The sequence below is a fragment of the Oxyura jamaicensis genome, chromosome 5 (assembly GCF_011077185.1).
Source record: "Oxyura jamaicensis isolate SHBP4307 breed ruddy duck chromosome 5, BPBGC_Ojam_1.0, whole genome shotgun sequence".
Taxonomy (NCBI): domain Eukaryota; kingdom Metazoa; phylum Chordata; class Aves; order Anseriformes; family Anatidae; genus Oxyura; species Oxyura jamaicensis.
This window is the reverse complement of record NC_048897.1, coordinates 43,361,141-43,383,919: the sequence shown is the minus strand read 5'-3', so window position 1 is coordinate 43,383,919 and position 22,779 is coordinate 43,361,141. Positions and strand designations below refer to the sequence as shown.

Below are 22,779 nucleotides of genomic sequence, written 5' to 3'. Positions count from 1 at the left end.
AGTTTGACTCTCGACAGCCTGGGGACACACATGCAGCATCATGAGACATCCACCAGAGATAAGCTCAAGATCTCTTCTTTCCTTTCACCTGAGTACAGGGAAGTGATCACAGTCTGAAAGACAAATAATATTTCTATCATTTCTTGACATCTAGGTATGTTGCTTCAAAAACATTAGAACACACCTTAGACAGTTCCTAAGATTATTACTATTATTGAATTCCAAGCAGGCACTCTTCTGCCATCCGTTTATTAGTTTAAACTGCAACAGAGCCAAGGTAGAAACAAATCTAAAACTCCACTACCAACTCTCCCTGGTACTTGGTGATAATACCAACAATGAGACATTCCACTAAGTTCTCTCCATTCACCCCACCATTACAAGGTTATTGTAAGATGGACTACATTGCCCCTCACCCATCTGCACTCATTTTTCTCATTCCAACTCACGATCCACTCCACTTTTAATTGAATGCTCACTTCTAGTCTCCCTGAACTGGCAGTCCTAGGCACTACCAGAAACACAATGCTTAAAAATGAACAGAATGGAGGTTCTAGAACCAGTAATGGGTATTTTTCTTTGCAGCTGAGTCTTTGTTCAAAGGGGTATGCTACTCAATAAGGCTGTACACATAACTTTTTAGAAAGCATCATTTGCTCATGTCACACCCTGGATGTGACATCCACGTATGCGCATCAACCTGCTACGTTAGTTTAAGAGATGACATACTATTCACAATCTGTCATATATTATAAATATTCTTATTGAAAAATAATTAGTGAATATAAATGCTATTTCTTAAAATAGATTGAGGTCTTGAAAAATTTCAAGCCTCACATATAGACTACCATACTACCATGATGAACTGATGATATTTCATATTCTTTTTGTAAAAACAGCATCTGTATGATGAGAAGAATGTTGCAGCCTAATTTTGTCTGCATGAAGAGCAGTACAGTTCACAGGGGCTGGGAAACTGGGTTCCTTATTTTCCACGAACACTAATGCATGACAAGCAAGAGAGTAATTACTGGAGGAAAAAAGTCTTATCCCTTGACATTTTCACATTGCCTACAACTGTACTACTCAACATTTCAGAAATTTATTAGAGTTTCACTGCCAACTTTGAACACTGGAAAGCAATATGCATCACACTTCGAAACAGCATTAAATAAATTTTCAGGGCAAATCAATTGTTCATCCTTGACAGATCAGCACATCTACCAGACCTGGAAAATTCTGCCCTGACACTGCAAGGTACCATAAACACAATATGCTAACATGTACTAACATAACACAACATGGTCAACAGCTAAAACAAAGATGATAAACACCACACCAGTGAAAGAAGAGATCAGTTGTTGTCTTTTCATCACAGACAAAAATATCATTTTAAACAATCATTAAGCCTTAAAACTGGCAAAGGAAAAAAACTTGATGTCACCAAAAAGACATGACTTCATTTAACTCTGGAAGTAAGTCTAACTCTATGCTCTGGAGAACCAAACCAATAAACAGCAACAGACCAGATCTTCTCTCAATGCCAAGAGCTATCTTAGTACAAGCAAACAAAGTAGCGTTTGAGAATGCCACACTGAGGACAGATGACTAATGTTTTGCAAAAAGCCCAAATATCCTGCTTTTATGCAAGATGATTGAGTTTACTTTCACATAAACCTTTCTGGGTTGAAAAGACTTGGATATTTCCTATACTGACTGCCAAGAAGACAACAGACTGGATGTCCTCGTATAAGGAACGAAATAAAAAAAAGACCATGTGTTTGCATATGCAAGTGTGTGCAAGTTTGCATATGTTAATATTTAATATATAACATATGTTTTTCAGATAAAAGAAGTATGATAGTTGAGATCCTTCTCTGTCTCATGCTCAAGATCCCCCACAAGAGTCATTTACATTTAGAAAGACATACCTTTTAAAGCTGGCAGTTTTTGAAGCTCCCTGTTATTGCTAACATTAAACCTTGAAGAACTCTGCCGCTTTTCCTTTTTCAGTACTGTCTGTGGTGCTGGTACTTTGATTTTAGATAGCTGAGCTGGGGGAGGAGTGCTGTTTGATTTTTTATTTGACACCTGTTTAAAAAGAAATGAAAAAAGTTAATTGTAGTTGAACTTACAGAGAATCTTTAAAGATTTTTTTTTGTTGTTACAGGAATTAAATTAAGCAAAATAACCTTTTAATCAAGATGTTCTACTCATCATCCTCTGAGTATATAGTTATTTATTCTTTTGTTCACTCTTTTCGATGAGTATTTCCATCTATGTGAGTGTTATGGTACAGAAATAGATCATCCTGTTACATGCAGTAACTAGCCCATGTATTCAAAGTTACCCGCCAACCAAAAAGAAGTTTTCCAACAATGCAGATCCTCAGCTTTTCCCACCATTTGCATGCGAAGCCCAAATCTTCAACGTATTTGTCTATCTAACCTGAGCTTTGAAGTGATCAGGAACTTGTTTGTTTACAGCAGGTGAACATTGCCTGTTTGTACTATGCCTCACTGTCAGAGTCCTGACCTTAGCTAGGGTATTCAGGCTTTGATATAATAAGAGTTAAAGGAATGAGCTGTCTTATTGTAGCAGATTGAGCATTTAGGAAGCTTCAGCAGCTTCTGAAGTGTACATGTAGCAGTTTACTGCCTATTCACAGCAGGTTGCTTTTATTGTAATATTCCTTACCAGATTGTCACTGTACTTCTGGATAAATTAAATAACAGAATCAGAAAAATGGTCCCCAGTTCACTCTATTCCCCAGACTACACTCAGTGCTCTCACTCAAACTGAATAAAACGCATCATTAACAAAAGCCTGTCAGAACTTGTGATGCTGTTATCCTCATTACTTTTTTTTTTTTTTTTTTTTTTGAAGTAGGAAAGCAGGTTTAAAGTAGGCAATAGTTAACTGTTTTTAAATATGAATGATTTCACAAGGTTCTTTACAAGACTCATAAAACATCTAGGAGTGACCTACACCAAGAATATAAAACAGTTGAGTGGGAAATTGTACTGCAAGCATTGCAATTCTTTTTACAGGATCTGAAATTGCTGTAGAAACTTTTCAAATTTGCAAGCTATTTTACACTGAAGCATATATCTGAAAATATACCTTGATGCTTTTCTCTTACAGGAAGAGACCACAGCCTCCTTTTCAGTAAGTGCCCATAGATAAGAAATAGGAGAAAGAAATTGGATGGAAATGGGATTCAGGATGGAAATCAGGATGTAATGCTACTATTTCTGCAGTTTGAATTGATTTAATTAGAGTTTTCTTACATATAATAGATACGAAAGCAACAGTTCATTCCTGCATGAGCTAACACCAAAAACATTTTCATGGGGATACAGCTAAAAGAACAGAAATGACTTGTCTTCGTGTTCTAAAGAGGATTTCCAGAATAGCTTATTCAATTAGCAATTTCCATATGGCCTGTGAGTGTACACATTCAGTACACATGAAAATGTTACCCTACATAACCATTTAGAGCCTCTAAAGGTAGATAAATTTAAGACAGTCATTTCATGCAAAGCTTGTTCTAGCAGCAAATGCTCTAACTGGCAGAGAAGTGTACGTACTTCAAGAATAGATTAACGATTCTATTTAATTATACACACAGTACTTAATGTACTGAAAATATGACTGAAAGCAACAGTTAGATTTCATTAAACATATTTAAGATTCCCATTCTGCAAATTTACTATTAAGAGCAAAAATGCTTTCAGCCTTACAGAAGAAATAAGGGGAAGAGACAATACATTGACCCCTACACATCTTAAGTTACCAAAAATATACTAAATTTTCATAAAAGTAGCATGCATTGGAGAGTTAAAAGCACTTACAAGTGATACCTATTACCTTGCATTTTTGACTATTTTTCTTTTTAATCTCAAATTCAACACTTAAACTTTCTGCTGAAATACAAATGATCTGTGAGGTAGGTTCTACCCATTAACTCAGTTAAAAAACAAATCAAAATTATGAAGCAGCTAAGCAGAAAGAAAAATATCACTACAAAATTAGGAAGCAATGATTTACCATGCATTAAGTAAGAAAAACTAATTTTGATGTATTATAAACACTATTACTGTATAGGTTTCTATACTTCCAATACTGTGCTGGAGTTCGGTGCTGTTTTTTTGAACTGGATGTCATCCACTACCACCTGTTTTTTGTTCATTACTTGAAACAGGAAAAGTCACCTTCCTGTTTCCTCTATTCCCAAACAAATTCTCAATTTTCAATTAGCAAGTGCTTGTGTGCCTGCACACATGTACATGCTCTGGAATGCCAAGGTAACACACACCTCAGGGAAACAAGTACTCTGAATTGCAGATACAATCTAAAATTAGCTAAAAGCGGTTATTTAAGATTAGGATTGGTAACCCTTCTAAATAGAAACGTTGAAAGAAAGCATTTTTGTTCCTATGGCAACTTCCCACCTAGCAGTGACGACCCAGCACAACTCTAGCCCTGAATCCCTGGGCAGTCCAGCCACCAGCTGGTGGCCCTTCCTTCCGCCACCAGCCCTGACCATCCCTTATTTCAGTCACAGTCCAGTCACCCAGCCAGCACGTCCCAGCGAGCTGCCAAAATATCTTACAGCTCTTGGTTATTTGAATACCACACTGCACAGCCGTAACTGACACTAGCGAACGGCACAATGAAGCTGTCAGGACAGACCTCGTCCCCAGAAATGGCACGTAGCTAGAGAGAAGGGCACCTGAAGAAGTTAAGAGGAAAAACTCAGACTAATGGCCCTGCGTATTCATTTGCTAAAGACTTCAAGTTAACATACCTCACTTTTTACAAAGATACAGACCTCGTAAGCTCAGAGTGAAGAGCCAAGCTCTTCTGATAAACTACTTCAGAAAACCACAACTCCTGAGAAAAATCAACTGACATCATGCTACATCAGAGAACTCCGCTTCTTTGACAGCAGAATGGTCAAACTACTGATACGCTTTTATCTGTTCTCTTCCAGTGACTAGAATAGGAAATACCTATTCTTACCCTCGTTCTGACAAACAGCTCCCTCCTACCCAAACGTTTAGATAGTCAGAAACACATTCAGTTCTAGAAGTGGCTGAAAAAGTTAAAAATGTGTACAAAATACTCCAAAAATATCAGACTGAGGATGCTGCTTTAATCAAAAAACAACCTCCAGACTTTCTGATGAATTTAGTTTTAGATTTTACCTATTCTGATGAACATTAACACTACCAGGATCAGAGTGATTCTGACATTTATGTCCTGCTTTTAAGAATCGAAAATACAGAACTTATGCTCCTCCTTAACATGAATCCAAGAGATGCAGATAGAAGGTGACAAGAAGGAAATTTCTTGCCAGTAGTGAGAGTTCATGATAGCCCTTGCATCCTTTCTTCCCTTCAGTCACAGGGTCTCAGAATGGCTGAGGTTGGCAGGGCCCTGTGGAGGCCACTGGGCCCAGCCCCTGCTCAAGAAGGGCCACCTACTCTTCAAGAGCAGGCTGCACGGGACCTCGTCAATGGGGCTTTTGGAGGTCTCCAAAGAGGGAGACTGCACCACCTCTTTGTGCCACTGCTCAGTCACCCACACAGCACAGAAGTGCTTCCTGATATTGAGACAGAGCCTCTTGTGCTCTGGTTTGTGCTCCCTGGGTCTTGTCCTGGCACTGGGCACCACCTGTCTCCATCCTCTTCACACCCTCCCAAGGTCTTTATAGATGTGGATAAGATCCCTGCCGAGCCTCCTCTTCTCCCTCAGCCTTCCCTCACAGGAGAGGTGCTCCAGTCTCTTTAGCATCTTGGTGGCCTCCTCTTGCACTCTCTGCAGTGTGCCAAGGTCTTTTGTACCAGAGGCCCAGAACTGGGCACAGCACCCCAGGTGTGGTCTCACCAGTGCTGAGCAGAGGGAAGGGTCATCTCTCTTGACCTGCTGGTGATACTTTGCTTAATGGAGCCAAGAATGTCACACACAAGCATTTATAGAACAGAGCACAACACTAAGCTTGTGGCAGGTAAAGAGAGATAAGTAGACAAAGCACATCCCCAGTTACAGCCAATATTTCTCTTTAAATTAATTGACCATCACTGAACAGCTCAAATAAGCAACATTTACTTTGGACAGTCACCTAAGATGAGAAGAGGGAGGGCGCTGGGGTATGTATGAGCCCTGTGTCCCATGTCAACAAGTCTCTTCAGAAGTCTCAAGAAGCATTCCCTTTCAGATAGTCCCTTAAACTAAAAAGCCTGCCTGACCTTACTTTTCAAAGCACACTCACTGATAACCAAATTAGACCAGAGCATACAAAGCCTTCTGGCTCCACAGAATCAAAAAGGGTTTCCATACCAAGCTTGGAATAAAGTAAAGCAGTGAGCTTTCATACTTAGTTTTAAGATAAACTAGTTGGCGCATGGTAAGAATTTGAAGATGACAATAAGCACCTGGATGCATCTGCCATTCAAGATTAAAAAAAAAAAAAAAGGATGATTTATATACTAGTTACAAAATGAGATAACCTCCTATGGGTGGGACAAGAGAGATTCTCTCTCTCTGCCTGAATATAACACTGTGCCAGGAAGCAACCTATATGCTATTTCTTGATGAAGATCAGGCTAACTTTAACCTGCGCTTTTCTTCCCTCTCTCAAGCATCACAACTGAATTCAAGTTTAAATTAGTATGTACACCAACCCAACATGGAAGCAGCAAGCCGCATACCAGCAAGAACCCTGATGAAAACTCCAGACTACAAAAATCTGGGTAGGTGAACCTTATATCGGTTAACAAGTTAAGACTACTTGTGAAATGCAGGTATAGGAAGTAAAAAAAAACAGAATGCTTTTAATGAGAATCATTATTTTGAACCTGAGAATAGAAGAATTCTTAATGCAGAATTAATCCCTTACTTCTTTTTATTTTGGTATAGCAAGTAGCCTCTGTGGATTTATTCTTCATTAAGATAAACAGATGCCTGATCTATAGCACCCAGAAGAGCTTGTTTCTTGCCAAGCAAGCCTCAGAAGGGGCTTTAAAAGCATTCTGGATTATATCTGAAATATACTTACACTGGAACTGAAACACAATTTACTAGAACTAAACAAAGGAGAAAACATTTACAACTTCATTTTCAAAAACGTGTAAGAGTCCAATATGTAATCAAAATAAATTGGCTAAAGGGTAGAGGTCCAATACATACTCAGTGCAATTAAGTTGAGAGTCTAAATTTAATCTCTTGAGATGAGAACTAAAAATCAAAGATAAAGGTGTCAAAATGGATGGAAAGCAGTTAAAAATCTAAATACCATTCAGTTTTTCCACTCTGAACAACTTCAAAGCAGTGCGAAAATCTCTTAAGACTCCAAGTATCTCAAACTCTGCCTCAGAGCTGTCTCTTTTGCAGCTCTTCATTTACTGCTCTGCTTTGAGGCTGGGAACACTGTCAGGCCATACCTGACATATGGCCCAGAAGCAATCAACCTGGTAATTAACCCATGGCACACTTTAAAGAAGTGGGCTGGTGGTATTGAATTAGCAGTTGGGACTGAGAAAAGAGTATTGAAATCTGCCCTGTAGTCAAAGTTCCAGATGTTCAAAGATGACCATCCTACAGTCAGTCAGGTCTTGCTTGAGCTAGATCTGAAATCTCTACATGTTAATTTACCAGCCTTAAAGACAAGCAAAAAACAAGAACAGCAACAACACAACTGTGAATTGATATGTTGAAACTCAGAATTCTTTAATATATTATTTATTGCAACTGCAGCAGTTTTCACCCTAAACTCCACACAGAACTCCCCACCTTCTGACGATAGTACATTATTTTGAAGTTAAAGCCAAGAGGTAGATGTCTGTGCTGTGAATTTTGTCATAATGTTTTCACTGATCATTTCTCTGATCAGCATGGGTAAGGTATGCTGTCTTTGTTCCTTCAGGCTTGTACCTGTAAATTCTTAGGGCACTATATTCCCCTCCACTGGGGAAGAAGAGGATTTGTCACCTTCCTTCTTTTTTCTAAGAAACACATCCCTTGAGAGCTTTTTTATTAAGCGGTGTCACTGTGATCTTCTCTTGGATGATACCATGCATTCTGAAACTTAACGTGAAAGACAGTCCTCCACCACGTTTACGGGCCTCCAACAACAACACATCTCAAAACACTTCCTAATGACTAGAGAAAAATTTCCAGGTAAATGTTCAACATGCTTTCCAACAGGACAATGTCAGAACAAACTCTTATTATTACAGTATTAAAGATTCTGCCCAACAGAGCCATTAAGACTACAATAATTCACATTCATGCTGCCCAGTAGTGCCCAATCACTGGTAAGGAGTTTGGCACGGACCAACCTGGTATGATCTTTAACTTCAGTATTTTCAATCTGCAGAGACTTTGCAAGCTATATGAAGCTCAATACGGGTTCTTAAACATCTAGACCCATAAAAAGGTGCACTGTTCCATTAATAAAAGCATTAAAGAAAAAGCAGGGAAACAACATGCTTGCTGTGTACCATTTTTGATGGCAAATAGGGAGTTTTCATTTTGTTGACGATTCTTGCCACTGCTGTTGACTAGTTTCACAGCCACAAGACTGATAGACAGACAACTTATGGTAAACCCTCCAGAGATCCTGCTTACTGACAGCTTCGGTCAATTTCACACAAGTTGCATTTAGATTTCTATTGTTTTTCCCCCAAAAGATCATTTATCAGAATGATACTTAGACTGGCCTGCTAAAACAGTATTTGCAGCTGCAGCCACCTTTCTACCAAGTACAGTCATCATCACTGACAGTTCTCTCAGTGGTAGAGATGCATAGGATAGTGGTAGTCTCAGCATAACATGTTTTTATTTGGCAAAAGCTGCACCTGAAAGCTTTGAGGATTCCTGTTATTATAATAAATGAAAATAATGGCTTTTCAGCTAATTTGATAACCTTTATATACTTTAGCATGCTAATCAGCGCACACCAAATAACATCGTGGTACTCGTTTAGCAACTGTCATTTTGCATTTATATATAGCATTGTTACTGCCAGCTATTCTTGATGTATACCGATGGAGTTCCATCAGTGTACTGTCAGACACAAGATGGAGTTTGTTGAGCTGCAGCAGTGACTGGGAAGTTCCCCATGAGCAGTGAAGGTCATCTCTCAAGCAGTGCACCACAGCAGGTTTAACAGCCAAATTTTAGAAGACTGGCCTACAAATTGCTGAAACTCTTCTGCCTTTCTTGCTAGCACTTACTTATAACAGAAAGCATTGGTTGTACTTCCTGTCAGGTGCTTACACACAGCTCAAATGTGATCTAAAGACTTGTATCAACCCAGCCTTGTTGCAATACTCTCGCCTTGCAACACATCATACCAATCCTGACAATTACCAAACATCTCAGCTCCGTGTACTGCAGCCTCAAGATTCTTGCGTTGCAACTTGACAACATTCACAGTCAAAGTTTGAGGAGCAAATGGAAACCAACCCTTCTGCTACTGATATTTATTCTCCCTTAAACCACCTTCCTCCATGTACAAACTGACATTTGATTCTTTTCAGTCAGCGATCAGATCTGGCAGCCTGAGGTTGCAGAGGAAGTGAGCACTGACGATCAGGTGCCCGGGCTCAGACTCGATGCAGTCACACAGTGCTGTGTGCTTGCTGGAACACCACCATCAGCGAGCACCTGGTACTTCACAAACATGGGCAGCAAGGCAGCGTTTGTTCCTTAATGCGTTTTCTATAATGAGACTTCAAAGAAACAAATGCCCCCAGAGAGTCTATTTTGTTACCCACAACCATCAGTTAAATAATTAAATAGGATTAAAAACAGATAAGGTCCTCAGTATTATTTCAAAACATTTATATAAATACAGAGATGAAGTATCTAAATAAATGATGGCCTGTCTTAAATTACATTAATTCTTGATTTTCAATTTTTTTTTTCTTTTTTACTTTCAAAAAAATATCCAACAAGAACTACCTTTATGTCTTTTTGCTATCCTTCAAATGCTTTAAGCCCCAACCCCTACAGTCTGCTGTAAATTCTAATTCAATAAAGCCACTGATGAGCATAAAATAGCGTATACATTGCTTTACCAGTGATGTTTGCATTCTTGTGCTCCTGGATCTATTCTTAAGAGTTTCTCACCTCACATACTCTCACGGAAATTGTCTTGCCCCCCCATACCACCCACCATTTGTTTTTTGTATCAGGTGCCAAACAAGAGAGTTATGGTGCATGACAAGGTTTCCAGACATTTTAGTAGTATAGCAATAACCTTGATCACTTCTAAAGAACTCTTACACCAAATAATTTAATCTTTAATTTTACAGGTCTCTAGAAAAGTTTACTATCCAGTACTTCAGACTGCTAAACTAGGCACTGATAAGGAACCTTATTAAGTTGTAATCACTATAATGTATAGCAAAGAATAATATTTGACAGTCATATTTTAGGTTTATATTTTCAAGAATGAAGCAAGGTTTTGTTTCCTAGCTTTACTATTATTGGCTCCCAAAGCCTGTTAGCAGGGGAAAAAAGCCACACTCAAAACACCCTTACCATCCCACTTGTATAACTGCAAATTTATTCTAGCAGAGAACAAAGCAAGATTTAGTATTTGTAAACATATATATTTAAAGTAGATTCAAAATATGCTTTTTGTTACTGTTTGTGTTCCACATGGGATAGCTACATTGCTACTTCTGTGTTACACATACACTTTACTGAGCAACTGACACTTCTTGATGTTTAAGGAACACTGCATCTTTAAAAAGAAGCCAACGGAAACAAAGGGTGAAAAGCATGTTTTCAATTTCCGAACTACCAATGCTAATTTTCGAAGAGCATTTTGTCCTTTTTAATGAGAACAGCCTTTGCTGCTCTGTTTTCATTCAGGAGGGATCCAGAGAGCTTAAGAGCACGCTTAGGGAAAGCGCAGCAGGTACTAAAACAAACTTCACGCTGAAGACCTCACACATCATGTGTGACACAAGTAGTTGCCATCCTTCTGTGAGAACTTGAAGTGCATAGGATCATATTTTCAGAAATATCTCATTTTAGGTAACAATATGCTTATAGCAGTATCTAGTACAAAATACTGAGCATTTACAAATTCAATTGATTTAGAAAGTATAATATAAAAATTACATAAGCTCTGTTAAGGTAAGCTATTTCAGCATTCAGTATTAAGGTATATTTGCTTTGGATACAGAATGGCATTCCAATTCCCCAAAACAAACAGGCTAGATATCAATAAAAATTGGAAATAGGAAATGAGAGAAGGTAAAAAATAAAAAATGCATGGCTGCTTTAATAGTAACACATAACGCATCTTTCTAATCAGTAAATAGCACCTCATTTAATGCTAAGGCTGTATTTACTTGCTACACTGAAGTATTTTGCAACTGTTAGATTAACCCATTTAAAAATTCTCTAGTAAAGAAAATTAGAACTGCAAGCCATGATCAAAAATTAGTTTTTAAATTAAGGATGTTTTTTTCTTAAAGTAGTTGACATACCAGCTTAAAAAGAAGCAAGCAAACAACAACTAAAAACCCAAAGCCTATAGACTTCATTTACACAGCTGATTTATGACAAAAATCCATCCTCATTTTAGATGCAGTTTTGGTTTAAAGCCCTATTTTTGCTATGTTAGAAGTAAAATCCCAAGTGCAGTAGAAAAGCTTTGAAAAACAAGCCTAATACTGTCTGTTTATAGCTGCTCTGCAATTCCAACTTGAAAGGTCTGGTTGTTAAAAAAAATATTTCATAATATGAAAACCTTTCTTCTTCCAAATCATCGAAGACCAGTTGCCAAATAAATTTTAACTGCTGCATGGGACTGACTCCTCAGAATATGGGCTTTTCTGCATATGAATCCAACTGGGACACACTGCTGAATACATACCGAAAAAACAGTGAGGGTACAGCCAGGTTTCCTACGTGCTGTACTCACGATACAACCACAGCTTATTCATTTGGCCCACTGAACACTGGAGGATGCTTTATCGCAGGCTGTCAGCCATACCTGACTTCCATGACTCTGACTCAAATCCAACTGACAGCATGGTAGGAAGTTCTTACCAAAACCCTTAAAACAATTTTGTATTATAAATAAATCAATACTTAACGTCAGGAATTAATTGAATAATACAGACCTGATTTATGCCAAATATCTCTGTGTAAAAGACATTTGCTTCTATGAAGAACAACAAGTACAGAAGAATCTTATTATACTTCAAATATCCTGATCCCAATGTATCCAAAAATGCTGTGCCACTGAGTAACAGAGGTTGCCCATCTGACAACAGTATGGGAGAGAGCTTAAAAGACAGCCACATTATACATGACAACAAATATATACACACTGAATCACACACCTGTGTAAGTTAGTGTACTGAACAATTAAAACAGGATAGTCTCAGCTGATTGAAAGAATGTTCTGTCAAGAAGGTATTTCCAAAAATCACTTAGGAGCAGTCCTGATACACATGAACAATGGGAGAATTTTTTTTTAAGAATTATTCTCCATCTGACCTCCAAACCTCGTGCTCCTCTGCTGTAGTCCCAACAGGTTGCCTAATAAATGCTCTTCTGTGCTAAGATTTTCAAACATAACTTTAACAACTCTGAAGTAGAAAAACCTCCTGAGAAGCTAGATATTGTGTAAGAACCCCTATATTTGTGTAAGAACCCCTATATACCATCTTCATTTTGTTGCTCAGGGTTACTAATAACTGGTACAACCTCTTAAATAGCATTGCAATGAAAATCACAAACAGAAAACATGAGAAAAATAAGGAATAGTATACAGAAAATGTGGAGTCAATTGTCTAAACTAGTCTTGATGCAACAGATGATAGGACCCTATTAACAAAGTGCTGGATTTCATTGCTTGTTTATTCCTAGTTCTTGTTTTAACATCAGGCTACTTCTGCATGTGATGTCTGGTAAGAAATCCACACAAAACTATCAATGTCACTTCCATTTCTTTCCTTTTTTTTTAAAATGGGATTTTTAAGGAAACTGGTAATTGTATGTGCGCATGTAACCAGGTACCAGTAAAAAGTCACAGGAATATTGATAGCCTTCCCCCACTGTATCCTGGCTAATATAGGAAACACAGCCACTTGTCAAGGTTCTTGCAGAGACAGAAATCTTTACTTTTGCCAAAGCATTTTAAAGATGCAATGATTTCTGCATTTTCACTATCAATACTGAAAAATATTGCCACTTATAGCTTAAGATATTAATTAAAAAGCAACAACTTTACAAAACAAGACCTGAAAACAAAGCTTAAAATTGCTGTACTGAAGTTATTACCTGTATTTAACAAACTTACTGGAAAGAGATGGCTGATGGTGGTAGGACAGAGGCACGGATCAGTACTTAGCAAAACTTCTTCATATTTGAAAATTGGTTTCAACACTGATTATCATCTGACATTTGCAATACATGTTGCCAATAAATCAAGCAGTTGCTTGCACAGCAAGGAAACTGGCCAATGCAGTTTGCATTTTATGACGTTTTGTATCGAAAAATGAAAACTTAAAGCAGAAAACACCCAAGCAGGGCAGTACATGGAAACAATGAGATAATACACACACACACTACTCAGACCACATCAATCTTCCGTTTGCTGTTCTGCGTGGCAGAAGAACTTGAAGGAAGAGCTATGATTTCTGTTCTTGTTTGTTGAAAGTCACCAAGCCAATACTTTGTTAAACAACGGCTGTCTTCCCCCACTACAGGCTGTCTTCCCCCACATTCAAAATTAATGAAGTTCTGAGTTTCAAAGTTTCATGCTTTCTTAAACCAGCCCTGTTGGATCTAGAAGAGGCATCACTCTGTCACCTGTGCCTGCCTCGTGTAAAGGTCATCAGCTACATCTGCCCCTTCCACCTCCCAGATGAACCTGAGCTGCCAATTGTCCATGTGTTCCCAGGTCATTTCGGTGCAATCACTTGAATTTCAACATCAATACCAAAGCAGGGTGCAAAAATATGAAGCAGTTAGGGATTCACCTGCAGGTTCAGCAGAGTCCAGCTCAGGGATGTTAAGTTTTTGAACCCATTCTAGGTGCCTGTGCAGCAATAAGTGTCACCAGTGAAAAGTGCAAGTTTTAGCACATACTTTCCCACAACCAAAGCACACAGAAATAAGACTCTATGGGGTTAAAGTCAATTTCCTTCCCCTGTGCTTGTACCTGAAAACTATTACTAAAGTATTGTAAGAAACACTTGAATTTTTAAAAACATTAGTTTTTTGCTAGACAGAGCTCCTCTAATAGTGAAAAAAAGAGAGGGAATACCTCATTTTTCTCTTCTTGCATACACCTGACCTTGAGTTACTACTGTTTTAACCCTAAAGGAGACCTCTGCACCTCTGGCAGAAAACAGAACTCTACAATGAAGCTTATCCACGAGGAAAATATCTTCTGCAAAGGCCAGTTCAATCTCAGGGAACGTCCACCATTTGCTAAGTGCTGGCATAAAACCCCCCACGCCTGGGCATTTTTCTTCAATCTGTGTTTAAGTTCTGATTATAGGTTTTGGTCCCTGGTAAACAAATCCCCAAGTATTTTACCAGAGGAACGCACTATCCCCACACAGAAGAAAATACACAACAGACTGTGTCTTTGTTCACAACCTGAAGACAAGAATACCCTGGACTAATTACTGAGGTATAAGGCTATACCTAAAGGAATAGATTCAACTGCTTTGGCAATTATTTAGTTTAATTCATTAGTGTTTACTAACAGGCTACAAGCTAAAGTTAGATGTGAACTTAATCGTATTAGCTCTTTTGTTAAGTGTTCAATAACTGGAAGCTGGAATGCAGTTATTACAGCACAGACACAAGGTGCCCTCACCTCATGCATACTGTACAGCTCTGGGAGCTCCATCACTAAAAGTGTAATAGAACTGAAGGATAACAGACACAGAAGGACAGACAAAGAAATGGAATCGTCTCACCTAGAAGATATTAAACAGGGGGGTTGGAAAAAAAATTCTACAGAAGACTATACAGAAATGTCTGTTAAGCCACTAACAATACGAAAACAACTTTACACAACACCTCAGCTAGAAAGCAACCTTCTAAGCCACATACTGGCTGAAAGAAAGGCATACCTGAATGGAAAGACATACATCCACTCTGTTACTCAAACTCTTTTCTTTAGTATCAGCTACTAACCACATAGAAAATACCAAACAATAGAAGACCTCTAATCTTCTGTAGCCTGGCTCTTTTTCTAATACATCAAATAACCAAGGCACAGGCAATGCAAGAAGAACCATCTTGTGTTTTTTCCTCCTAAACGCCTGTTTGTTGGGAACACTAGAGACAAGAATACAGGCAAGATGGACCTTGTTTTCAAACACAACTACAGTGGGATTGAGATGTAAGCAAAAAGGTATTTACTTCAGCAAGTCACTTGTGCACTGCAGCTACTCTTTAAGACTTCCGTTCATACATGTTTATGTGCTTCTGTTGAAATTTACGAAGTGACCCGAGTAACAGCTCAAGTCTCTCTCATCCTCTTTCAGCATGGGGACACTTACTAGGCATACCAGGATTCATTTAAATTACAAACTTGCTGTATAGCTTCACTCAACTAAAATCTCATTTCCCTGACCATGAGACAGGAAACACACTTCTTTGTTTCTGCAAATCATTAAGAACTGTTTATATTTTCATCTATGGAAGTCCAAGGCATCATGAATTTAGGTAAGTGTTATAAATGTGTCTATAAATACAGTATTTGTGGGATGCTACTGCTTGTGTTGTCCCTGCTCTTTGAATAGCAGTCTTTGAATGTAATGCAGATGGCAGATTTTATTTACATTAAATGTATACCCATTAAATTCAGTTTGATGAAAAAAATTATATGAACCGGTATATTTCTAAACCTACTCACAGTCTAATGAGGATCTTTAAAAAGCTACATTACAACACAGGTACAAGGAAACAAGAAGACAACATTCTTACAAGGAAAAAAATTTCAAAAAGTGTATTAATAGCATGTTCCAGAGCATTTCTATATTTACTAGTCTTTGTTATGCTAACAAATAGCTTCTCTTCTGCATCTATAAGCACCAGCTAACATACATCTTTGTTACAGCCAGCCACATTAGAATGAAAACTCCGTATTACTATTTGTGTGCAATTATTTTATTAAGTTAATGAGTGAAGCACTGAGGTGTTCAAAATTGTCTGGAGACTAAACAATGCCCACTGGGAATGGCAATCACGTTATATGTGCCAGTCACATTCCCATCAGTTTGCCAGCCCCTTTCCCATTCTGTCCTTACACACATATGACAAAGTATCATCAATAATCTAGGTGAACTGTACTTTGCATTGGGAATTCAACTTGGAAAGACAACAGAAAAAAATGCATGAATACTACAACATAATCTTCTATTGAGATTAATCTCTGACACATTTCAAATATCAGAAAAGAAGGAGCTTTCTTTACCTGCACATGCAAAAAGAAAGGAATCTACATACACATTTTCAGTTAACGTTTAAAGCGCTTCACTAGTTTACGGTGGGAGCTTTATACTCTATCCTGAAGGACCAAGAAAATTAGTCCTGGTCTCACCAGCTTGTTGTTCAGAAGTACGAGAAAATAAGCATTCAACCAATGTACAACAAAGATACTGATAATGGCAAGCCTTACAACTGCACAGGAACTAAGATTACAGTCAAGAAGTAATGCTCTTTCAATGCCATAGCAATATACTGTAAAAACGGAACGCATCACAATGAAATATGTTCACTATATGCTGGCACTGTTATAAACATCTACACTCTGATACGGTTCTGATTTCATTCTAAGGGCTTTTTTCCTAGCAGCTAGGATATGAGTTCCCTCTGCCGAAATTCAAAGTTCTTTTACCTGAATTAGCAAAAATTTTTAGATTTAATTCATAAAATCATTAAATCTTGTAGTGACAGTAGCACACATCCTTCTGCACAAGAAAAGAATGAAAACTCATTGAGGCGCATCAGAAAGAGTACATGTTCTGCAGGAAAAACATTCTCTCCCTTCCCCCTCAGTAATCAATTGGGGGAAAAGAAAAAGCGGTAAAGCTGGATGAGTATTTTGTTTCAGTGTCAAGAAATGTAGTTTAACAGAGTAAAATATACATAAAACTTTTCAATGTAGCATTTGACACTTGGGCTGGTACTAAGACTTTAAAGTAAATAAACAGTGGATTTCCAAGTGAAGCAGATATATTAATTCTGGGTTTCCAGATTAATGAGAAAGAGAGCATGTAAGGATTTAACCGACCCCTTTCAAGTCCCTGCACCTTGCTGGTGGGCAAAACAGGCAGCAATGCAGAACAACAAAAAAAAAATGCTGCAGCAACAACACAATAATCAGTCAAATATGGAATGTCCCATTGTATACCTATACACAGAAATTAGACAGCAACCAAAAAAACAGGCAGCCTTTGATTAAGCCTAAGGTCTCCTGATAATATAACAGGCTACTTACACTTAATTGACATGCTAACATCAAAAGTTTTCGAGAAGAGAGCTTTGGGAATTACAGAGAATGATTAAAAACTGCAATAAGCAGCTAAAAGACAAGATCAAAACCTCACAATAAAACCAGAAAATAAGACAGATGTACTCTTTGCAACCAAAGAGGAAACAGATGAGTGTTTAAGACTGTAGAAAGCAAGCTAGATCTCTAAAGTTACTCTACATAAAAACAACTTCTTCAAAAGCATCTTCGAGTCTTAAAAGACTTTATCAAATACCAAGTAAGTAGTTACAGAAACACCACCTGTTCCAGGTTCTTCACCTGTCACTTCAAAATTATAACAATCCAGAAGGACTTCTCAAAAGTCATCACAAATTTGCCTGGAAAGACTACACATTTCAGTAGTTTTTACCTCATGTTCTTGGTTTTCTTGTCCGTCTTTGCCACTTTTTCCACTTTTGCCTGATTTTGCAGGTTCCTGAAAAAAAAAGTTCACAGTCTAAGTTACTTGGAAAAGACGACTTTGGAAGATTTTCAGGTCAAGAAGTTAGTTTTTTAGACGCCTACTGAGAATATTAAAATCGATAGGACAAAAATGATACTGTTTTACTGTATTAATGCATCAAAATTCACCCATACAGTATATAGAGCTAAGTTTTACATCAGTAAGAATGCAAGCAATTTGAACCATGCCTAAGAACTTGGCCTTGCTGCCTGGCTTTTGGCCTCAGGAGCATTTACACTCAGTTTAGCTTTGAAACAAGCATCATTGCAGGACGCATTGTACACGTCATTATCTTGTCTGCTCCTGGTGTTCTACACACTAGAAAGTCCAGTTTTAGAAGAGTGCCCACAACTCTGGTATCTCCCTTGCAGCACTGTACTTGGATCTTTCACCCAGTGCCTGTTTGCAAGATTCGATAATTCTAATAAAAGCAATCAGAAGTTTGAATGTTTTTAGTGTCACAGGCAACTAGGATATCGTGAAAAATATTAAAAATGAAACCAAAAAAAAACAACACAAATCACAACACCCATCTAATTTCAAAGCAAAAACTGGAAGGCTGGCAGAAGCCAACCAGAGAAGGTCCAGCAGGACAGCAGCCAGATGTGCCAGACTACTTCACTGTTCCCAATTCCCACTCATTCCCTAATAGCTAATTATCTGCCACACAAATAAAGCATAACATGTGAAGCTGACTGGGTTGGATTTGGAACTTTTCCTCCAACTTGTGCATGAGCCCCCTTGGGCGGCTGACACCCAGACCAGCCTGGGAGCAGGCGGAGGAGGAGGACAGGGGCAGGACGAGAGGGACAGCTCCGAGCACCCCCCGGTGCTCACTTAGCCCTGGGGGCGACCCATGGGCGTCCCCCCCCACTTCCCCCCCGCCTTCTTATTTCCCCCTTCCCCTCCCCATCCCCTCCCTCCCTCCCTCCCTGCCTGCCTGCCGCCCTCCCCCAGCCCCTCCGGGCCGGGCTCCCCCGGGGCGAGGCTCCCCGAGAACCCCCTCAAACCCTCCTCGGGAACCCCCCCAATCCTCCCCGGGGACCCCCCCCCTCCCACCCTCCGGGCTAGGCCCCGCGGGGGACCGCCCCTTCCTGAGCACCCGGCCAAAGGCAGGGGGGCGGCGAAGCGGGGCGCCCCCCGCCCGGCTCCCCCACATGGCGGCAGGGGGCTCCCCGCCTTCTTCTTCTTCTTTTCTTCTTCCTCCTCCTCCTCCTCCTCCTCCTCCTCCTCCTCCCCCCCCCACGGGGCCTGCCCCTCCGACTCACTTTCTCCTTCTTGTTTTTATTCGGCATGGCCGCCCCGCGGCCGGCCAGGCGCAAAGCCCCCGCTCGGCCCCGCTCCTCCTCCTCCTCCTCCTCCTCCTCCTCCTCCTCCTCCTCCTCTTCCTCCTCCTCCGCCGCCGCCGCCGGCGCCGCTGCCCCCCCCCCAGGCTCCGGCCCCAGCTCCGGCTCCAGCGGCGGCGGCCTCAGCCCCTCCCCCCGCCCCCTTCCTCCCTCCTCCGCCGCCCCCCGCCCGCGGAGAGCGGGGCCGCTGCCCGCCCATTGGCTGCCTGCGTCACGTGAGCGGCGCCTCCAGTGGCGTCACCTCGGAGGCGGGGCTTTCCGTCCCCCCCTTTTCTCTCCACTCGCTCCTGTCACGCTCTGGCGGCGGCGGCCGGTGACAGGGTCTGGGCTCGGTATGAGGGGCTCAGGGCTCTCCCGGCTCCGCCCCGGCTGTGGGGAGGACTCCGCGGCCCCAGCTCCGCCTCGAGGTGGGCACCGAGGGCCGAGCTATGCCGCCTCAGCCCCGCTGCTGCCCGTGTGTCACCCTCCGGAGCCCGCCCTTCGTTGAGGGGCAGCGGCCCCCGGGGGTGGGCGGGCGGGAGCAGCCGGTGTGTGAAGAAGGGAAAAATAAAATAAAAATAAAAAAGACAAAATAAAAACAAAATAAAAACTTTTGGCCGCGTGCCCCTCATACAAGTCTTGTGGTCGTCATTAATTGGGGGACTTCGAAGCATGCTTGCAGTACGTGGATAAGGAAAAGGCAACTTTGCGTAGTTCTAGCCTGTTTTTTATAGATGACGTCTTTCAAAGTTGGTCTTTAATCTTTCAAAGTCAGAATCCAAAAATCAACAATATTCTTAGACAAAAGAAGACAGGTGTATATGCTTCTACTGGAAAAGTTACAAACTGTGTTTGTCACGTGGCCTGACTAAGCTCCAAACTACCATTAGCTGAGGAAAAAGAATAGGAGATATTAATCCTCATAATAATGCCAAGTTATAAAACATTTAAAATTTAGATTGGACATGCTTATTAAATACTAATTGTGCTGTGCTGATAAAGCATAGAAAAATTACACCCTAATAAACATCAGCATGAAAGAGGAATTGATCTTCTTTACTCAGCCTGCAAGTGTCAAAGGCAGCACTAGCTAGCAGCTGTGCTCTTGTTTTTAGGAACTGGGATTTCTAAAAAGTGCTAATATCTGATGTGATGATATCTAACATTAGTTTATATCCACTGTATTTGAACATTTTGCTGTGGTAGAAGAGCAAAGAAATTTTCCTTTTTTTGAGGCACTACAAGGAATACTACTGAGTAGGGAGAGTTGCTTCCTCTTGCTTCAGGCCCCTTCCTTCCCTGCTTCTTAAGTGCTAGAAAACAAATTATGTCTGCCTCTTATCCTTTCCCTAATCTTCTCTGGTCTGAGGATTTAGAAAGGAGGTGCTGTTATCTCTGCTGCGCTTCTGTTAGGAATCAGTCACAAAGAAGTTTCTCCTACTAAGCAGGACTTCTGACCAACAGAACAACATGGATTTTGGACATAGAGAAAGAAATCTACTTCCATCTGTAGTCTGCAGTTTGATCACTGTATGAAAGGGTTTGTACAGCTGAGGATAAGCTCCAGAGCTTCCAGTTCTTTGTTAAGTTCCAGTTTCACAGAAGCTTAAACTACTCTTAATTCCCAGCTGCCGTATTCCTGTCTCACTCCTCTGCACTGATGCTGGTACTGTGCAGCCTCTTAAACCAACTCATAGAATTGATCAGGTGGAAAACTCTCCCCCTAAAATGATGTGGGGTTTTGTGTTTTTGTTTATTTTATATTTTTTTTTCTTCCCTTGAACTGGCACACCACCACCTGTTTCTGTAAACACTAGCATTGGCCGAAGGAAGGGGGTGGAAATATGTGGCGGGGGCGGGATGTGACCTCAACAGCCTAGATTTAGATCAGTTTAAGCAGCTTAATGAGTTTCTCATTGGCTCTTGGCCTCCTTTGTGCTTGCTAGCGCTCATGGTTTTTCCAAATAATGAAAAAACTCAGTCAACATCCTTACCCACCTACTCATGAATAGCAGCAGCAAAAATTGTCTGTGCTTATTTCGCTGTTAGCTGGGAAAAACTTGAATCAATACATCAGACTGAATACAGGTTCAAAAGATGGCACCAACTCAGTTTACATTTGGGAGGTTTTCTTTGTGACCACAGATGTAGAAACCCTTATGAAAACTTGACTCCCCCTCACCTCACTTGCTGGGGAAAGACTCTCATTCATCAGTAACAGAAAGCAATTGTATTTTTTAAGGCCTACTGTATTATACGAAATAATCAGTGGGTGGAGGTGGTTTACAAGAAAAATAGTTCCATGTGTATGCTCTAGTATCTTCATAAAATATGAGAATAAGATAAGTGACTTACATTTTCACACAGCATTGAGATGAAATCTTATTTTTACTACAGTGTTATATCAATGTAGGCCTAATTACTTTGTTACTGAGTAGGATAAACTATGTAAATAAAGTTATGTAATATGAGTGTGAGTATGACTATATTAATATCTGCATTAACTTCTGAACATGTTTCATGCAAACTAGATATTTTCAAAAACCAAAAAATATTCAGACTGATTAGGCTATCTCTGTAATTAAAACAATAAAAAAAACCATGCATCATAGCTACCAATTTGCCTTTTTTCCTTTTCTTTTTTCTTTTTTCTTTCATTTTTTTTTTTTAAAGTATTGACTGAATTATCTAAACTTGCAAAAGTTTAAACACCAAATAGTTTAATGTCTTGTATAAAATATCTGTATAATATTTAATAGTTTGAAACTGGGCCATGTGTCCAGCATGCTAATGAAGGGGGAATATTTACATGGTTAGTCCTTTCCAACTATGTTGGTTATTATTTTTTAATAAAGAAGGAGGCCCTTTGTAAAAGTTAAGCATTCATGCTCTGTCCTGAGTTTATTGAACAGATTGCTGCTACTGTGATGGGGATAACATCTTCCATTCCCAGTTGTACAGTGTTACTGCTTTCCACGCCCCATCTCTTGTTTAATTGGGTGGTATGGCAATTCAACTTGTTAAAATAGCAGAAAACTAACTGAGCAGGGAAGACAGGAGACAATGAGACATTTTGCCAGCGAGCTGTTAATTTGGCTTAACTGAAGCTATGCAGCCACAATTGTGGACAAGGTTTGAGAAGCCAGTGAACTATCATCAGTATACATAATTGTCAAACACTGGCAGGCTGTTTCTCCAAATACTTTATTGACTGAAGCAGACTTATTCTGCTTTCTGGCACACTGTGTGAGACGTAAAGAGAAAAATGAAAACTCAAGCACCATTGGCAGTGAAGAGTGTGGAATAGATGGGTTGAAATTTAAACATTTTTTCTAATCTTATGCTCAGGCTGAACTACTAGGTAAGATAACTTGTCAGGAGTAGCGAAACTACCAAATTATGTTTGGGGGAATAAACTACTTCTTCAGCCCTGAGCACCTGCAATATACTTCTTTTCT

The 22,779-nt window shown here is 39.8% G+C and overlaps 1 protein-coding gene across 2 annotated transcripts in view; it reads right to left on the bottom strand.

Moving 5' to 3' along the window:
* Positions 1-19,449, bottom strand: part of PPP2R5C (protein phosphatase 2 regulatory subunit B'gamma) — an 81,090-nt gene extending 61,641 nt beyond the window's left edge. The window contains exons 1-4 of one of the 2 annotated variants that reach the window (XM_035327951.1): positions 19,394-19,449; positions 19,265-19,349; positions 17,904-17,969; positions 1,932-2,091 (exon numbers count right to left, since the gene is read on the bottom strand). In XM_035327951.1, the coding sequence (XP_035183842.1) occupies positions 1,932-2,091; positions 17,904-17,969; positions 19,265-19,291 (253 nt within the window). In that variant the 5' untranslated portion in view covers positions 19,292-19,349; positions 19,394-19,449. The remainder of the gene's footprint in view (positions 1-1,931; positions 2,092-17,903; positions 17,970-19,264; positions 19,350-19,393) is intronic. The other variant, XM_035327950.1, reaches the window with a different exon arrangement.
* Between the last annotated feature and the right edge of the window lie 3,330 nt (positions 19,450-22,779).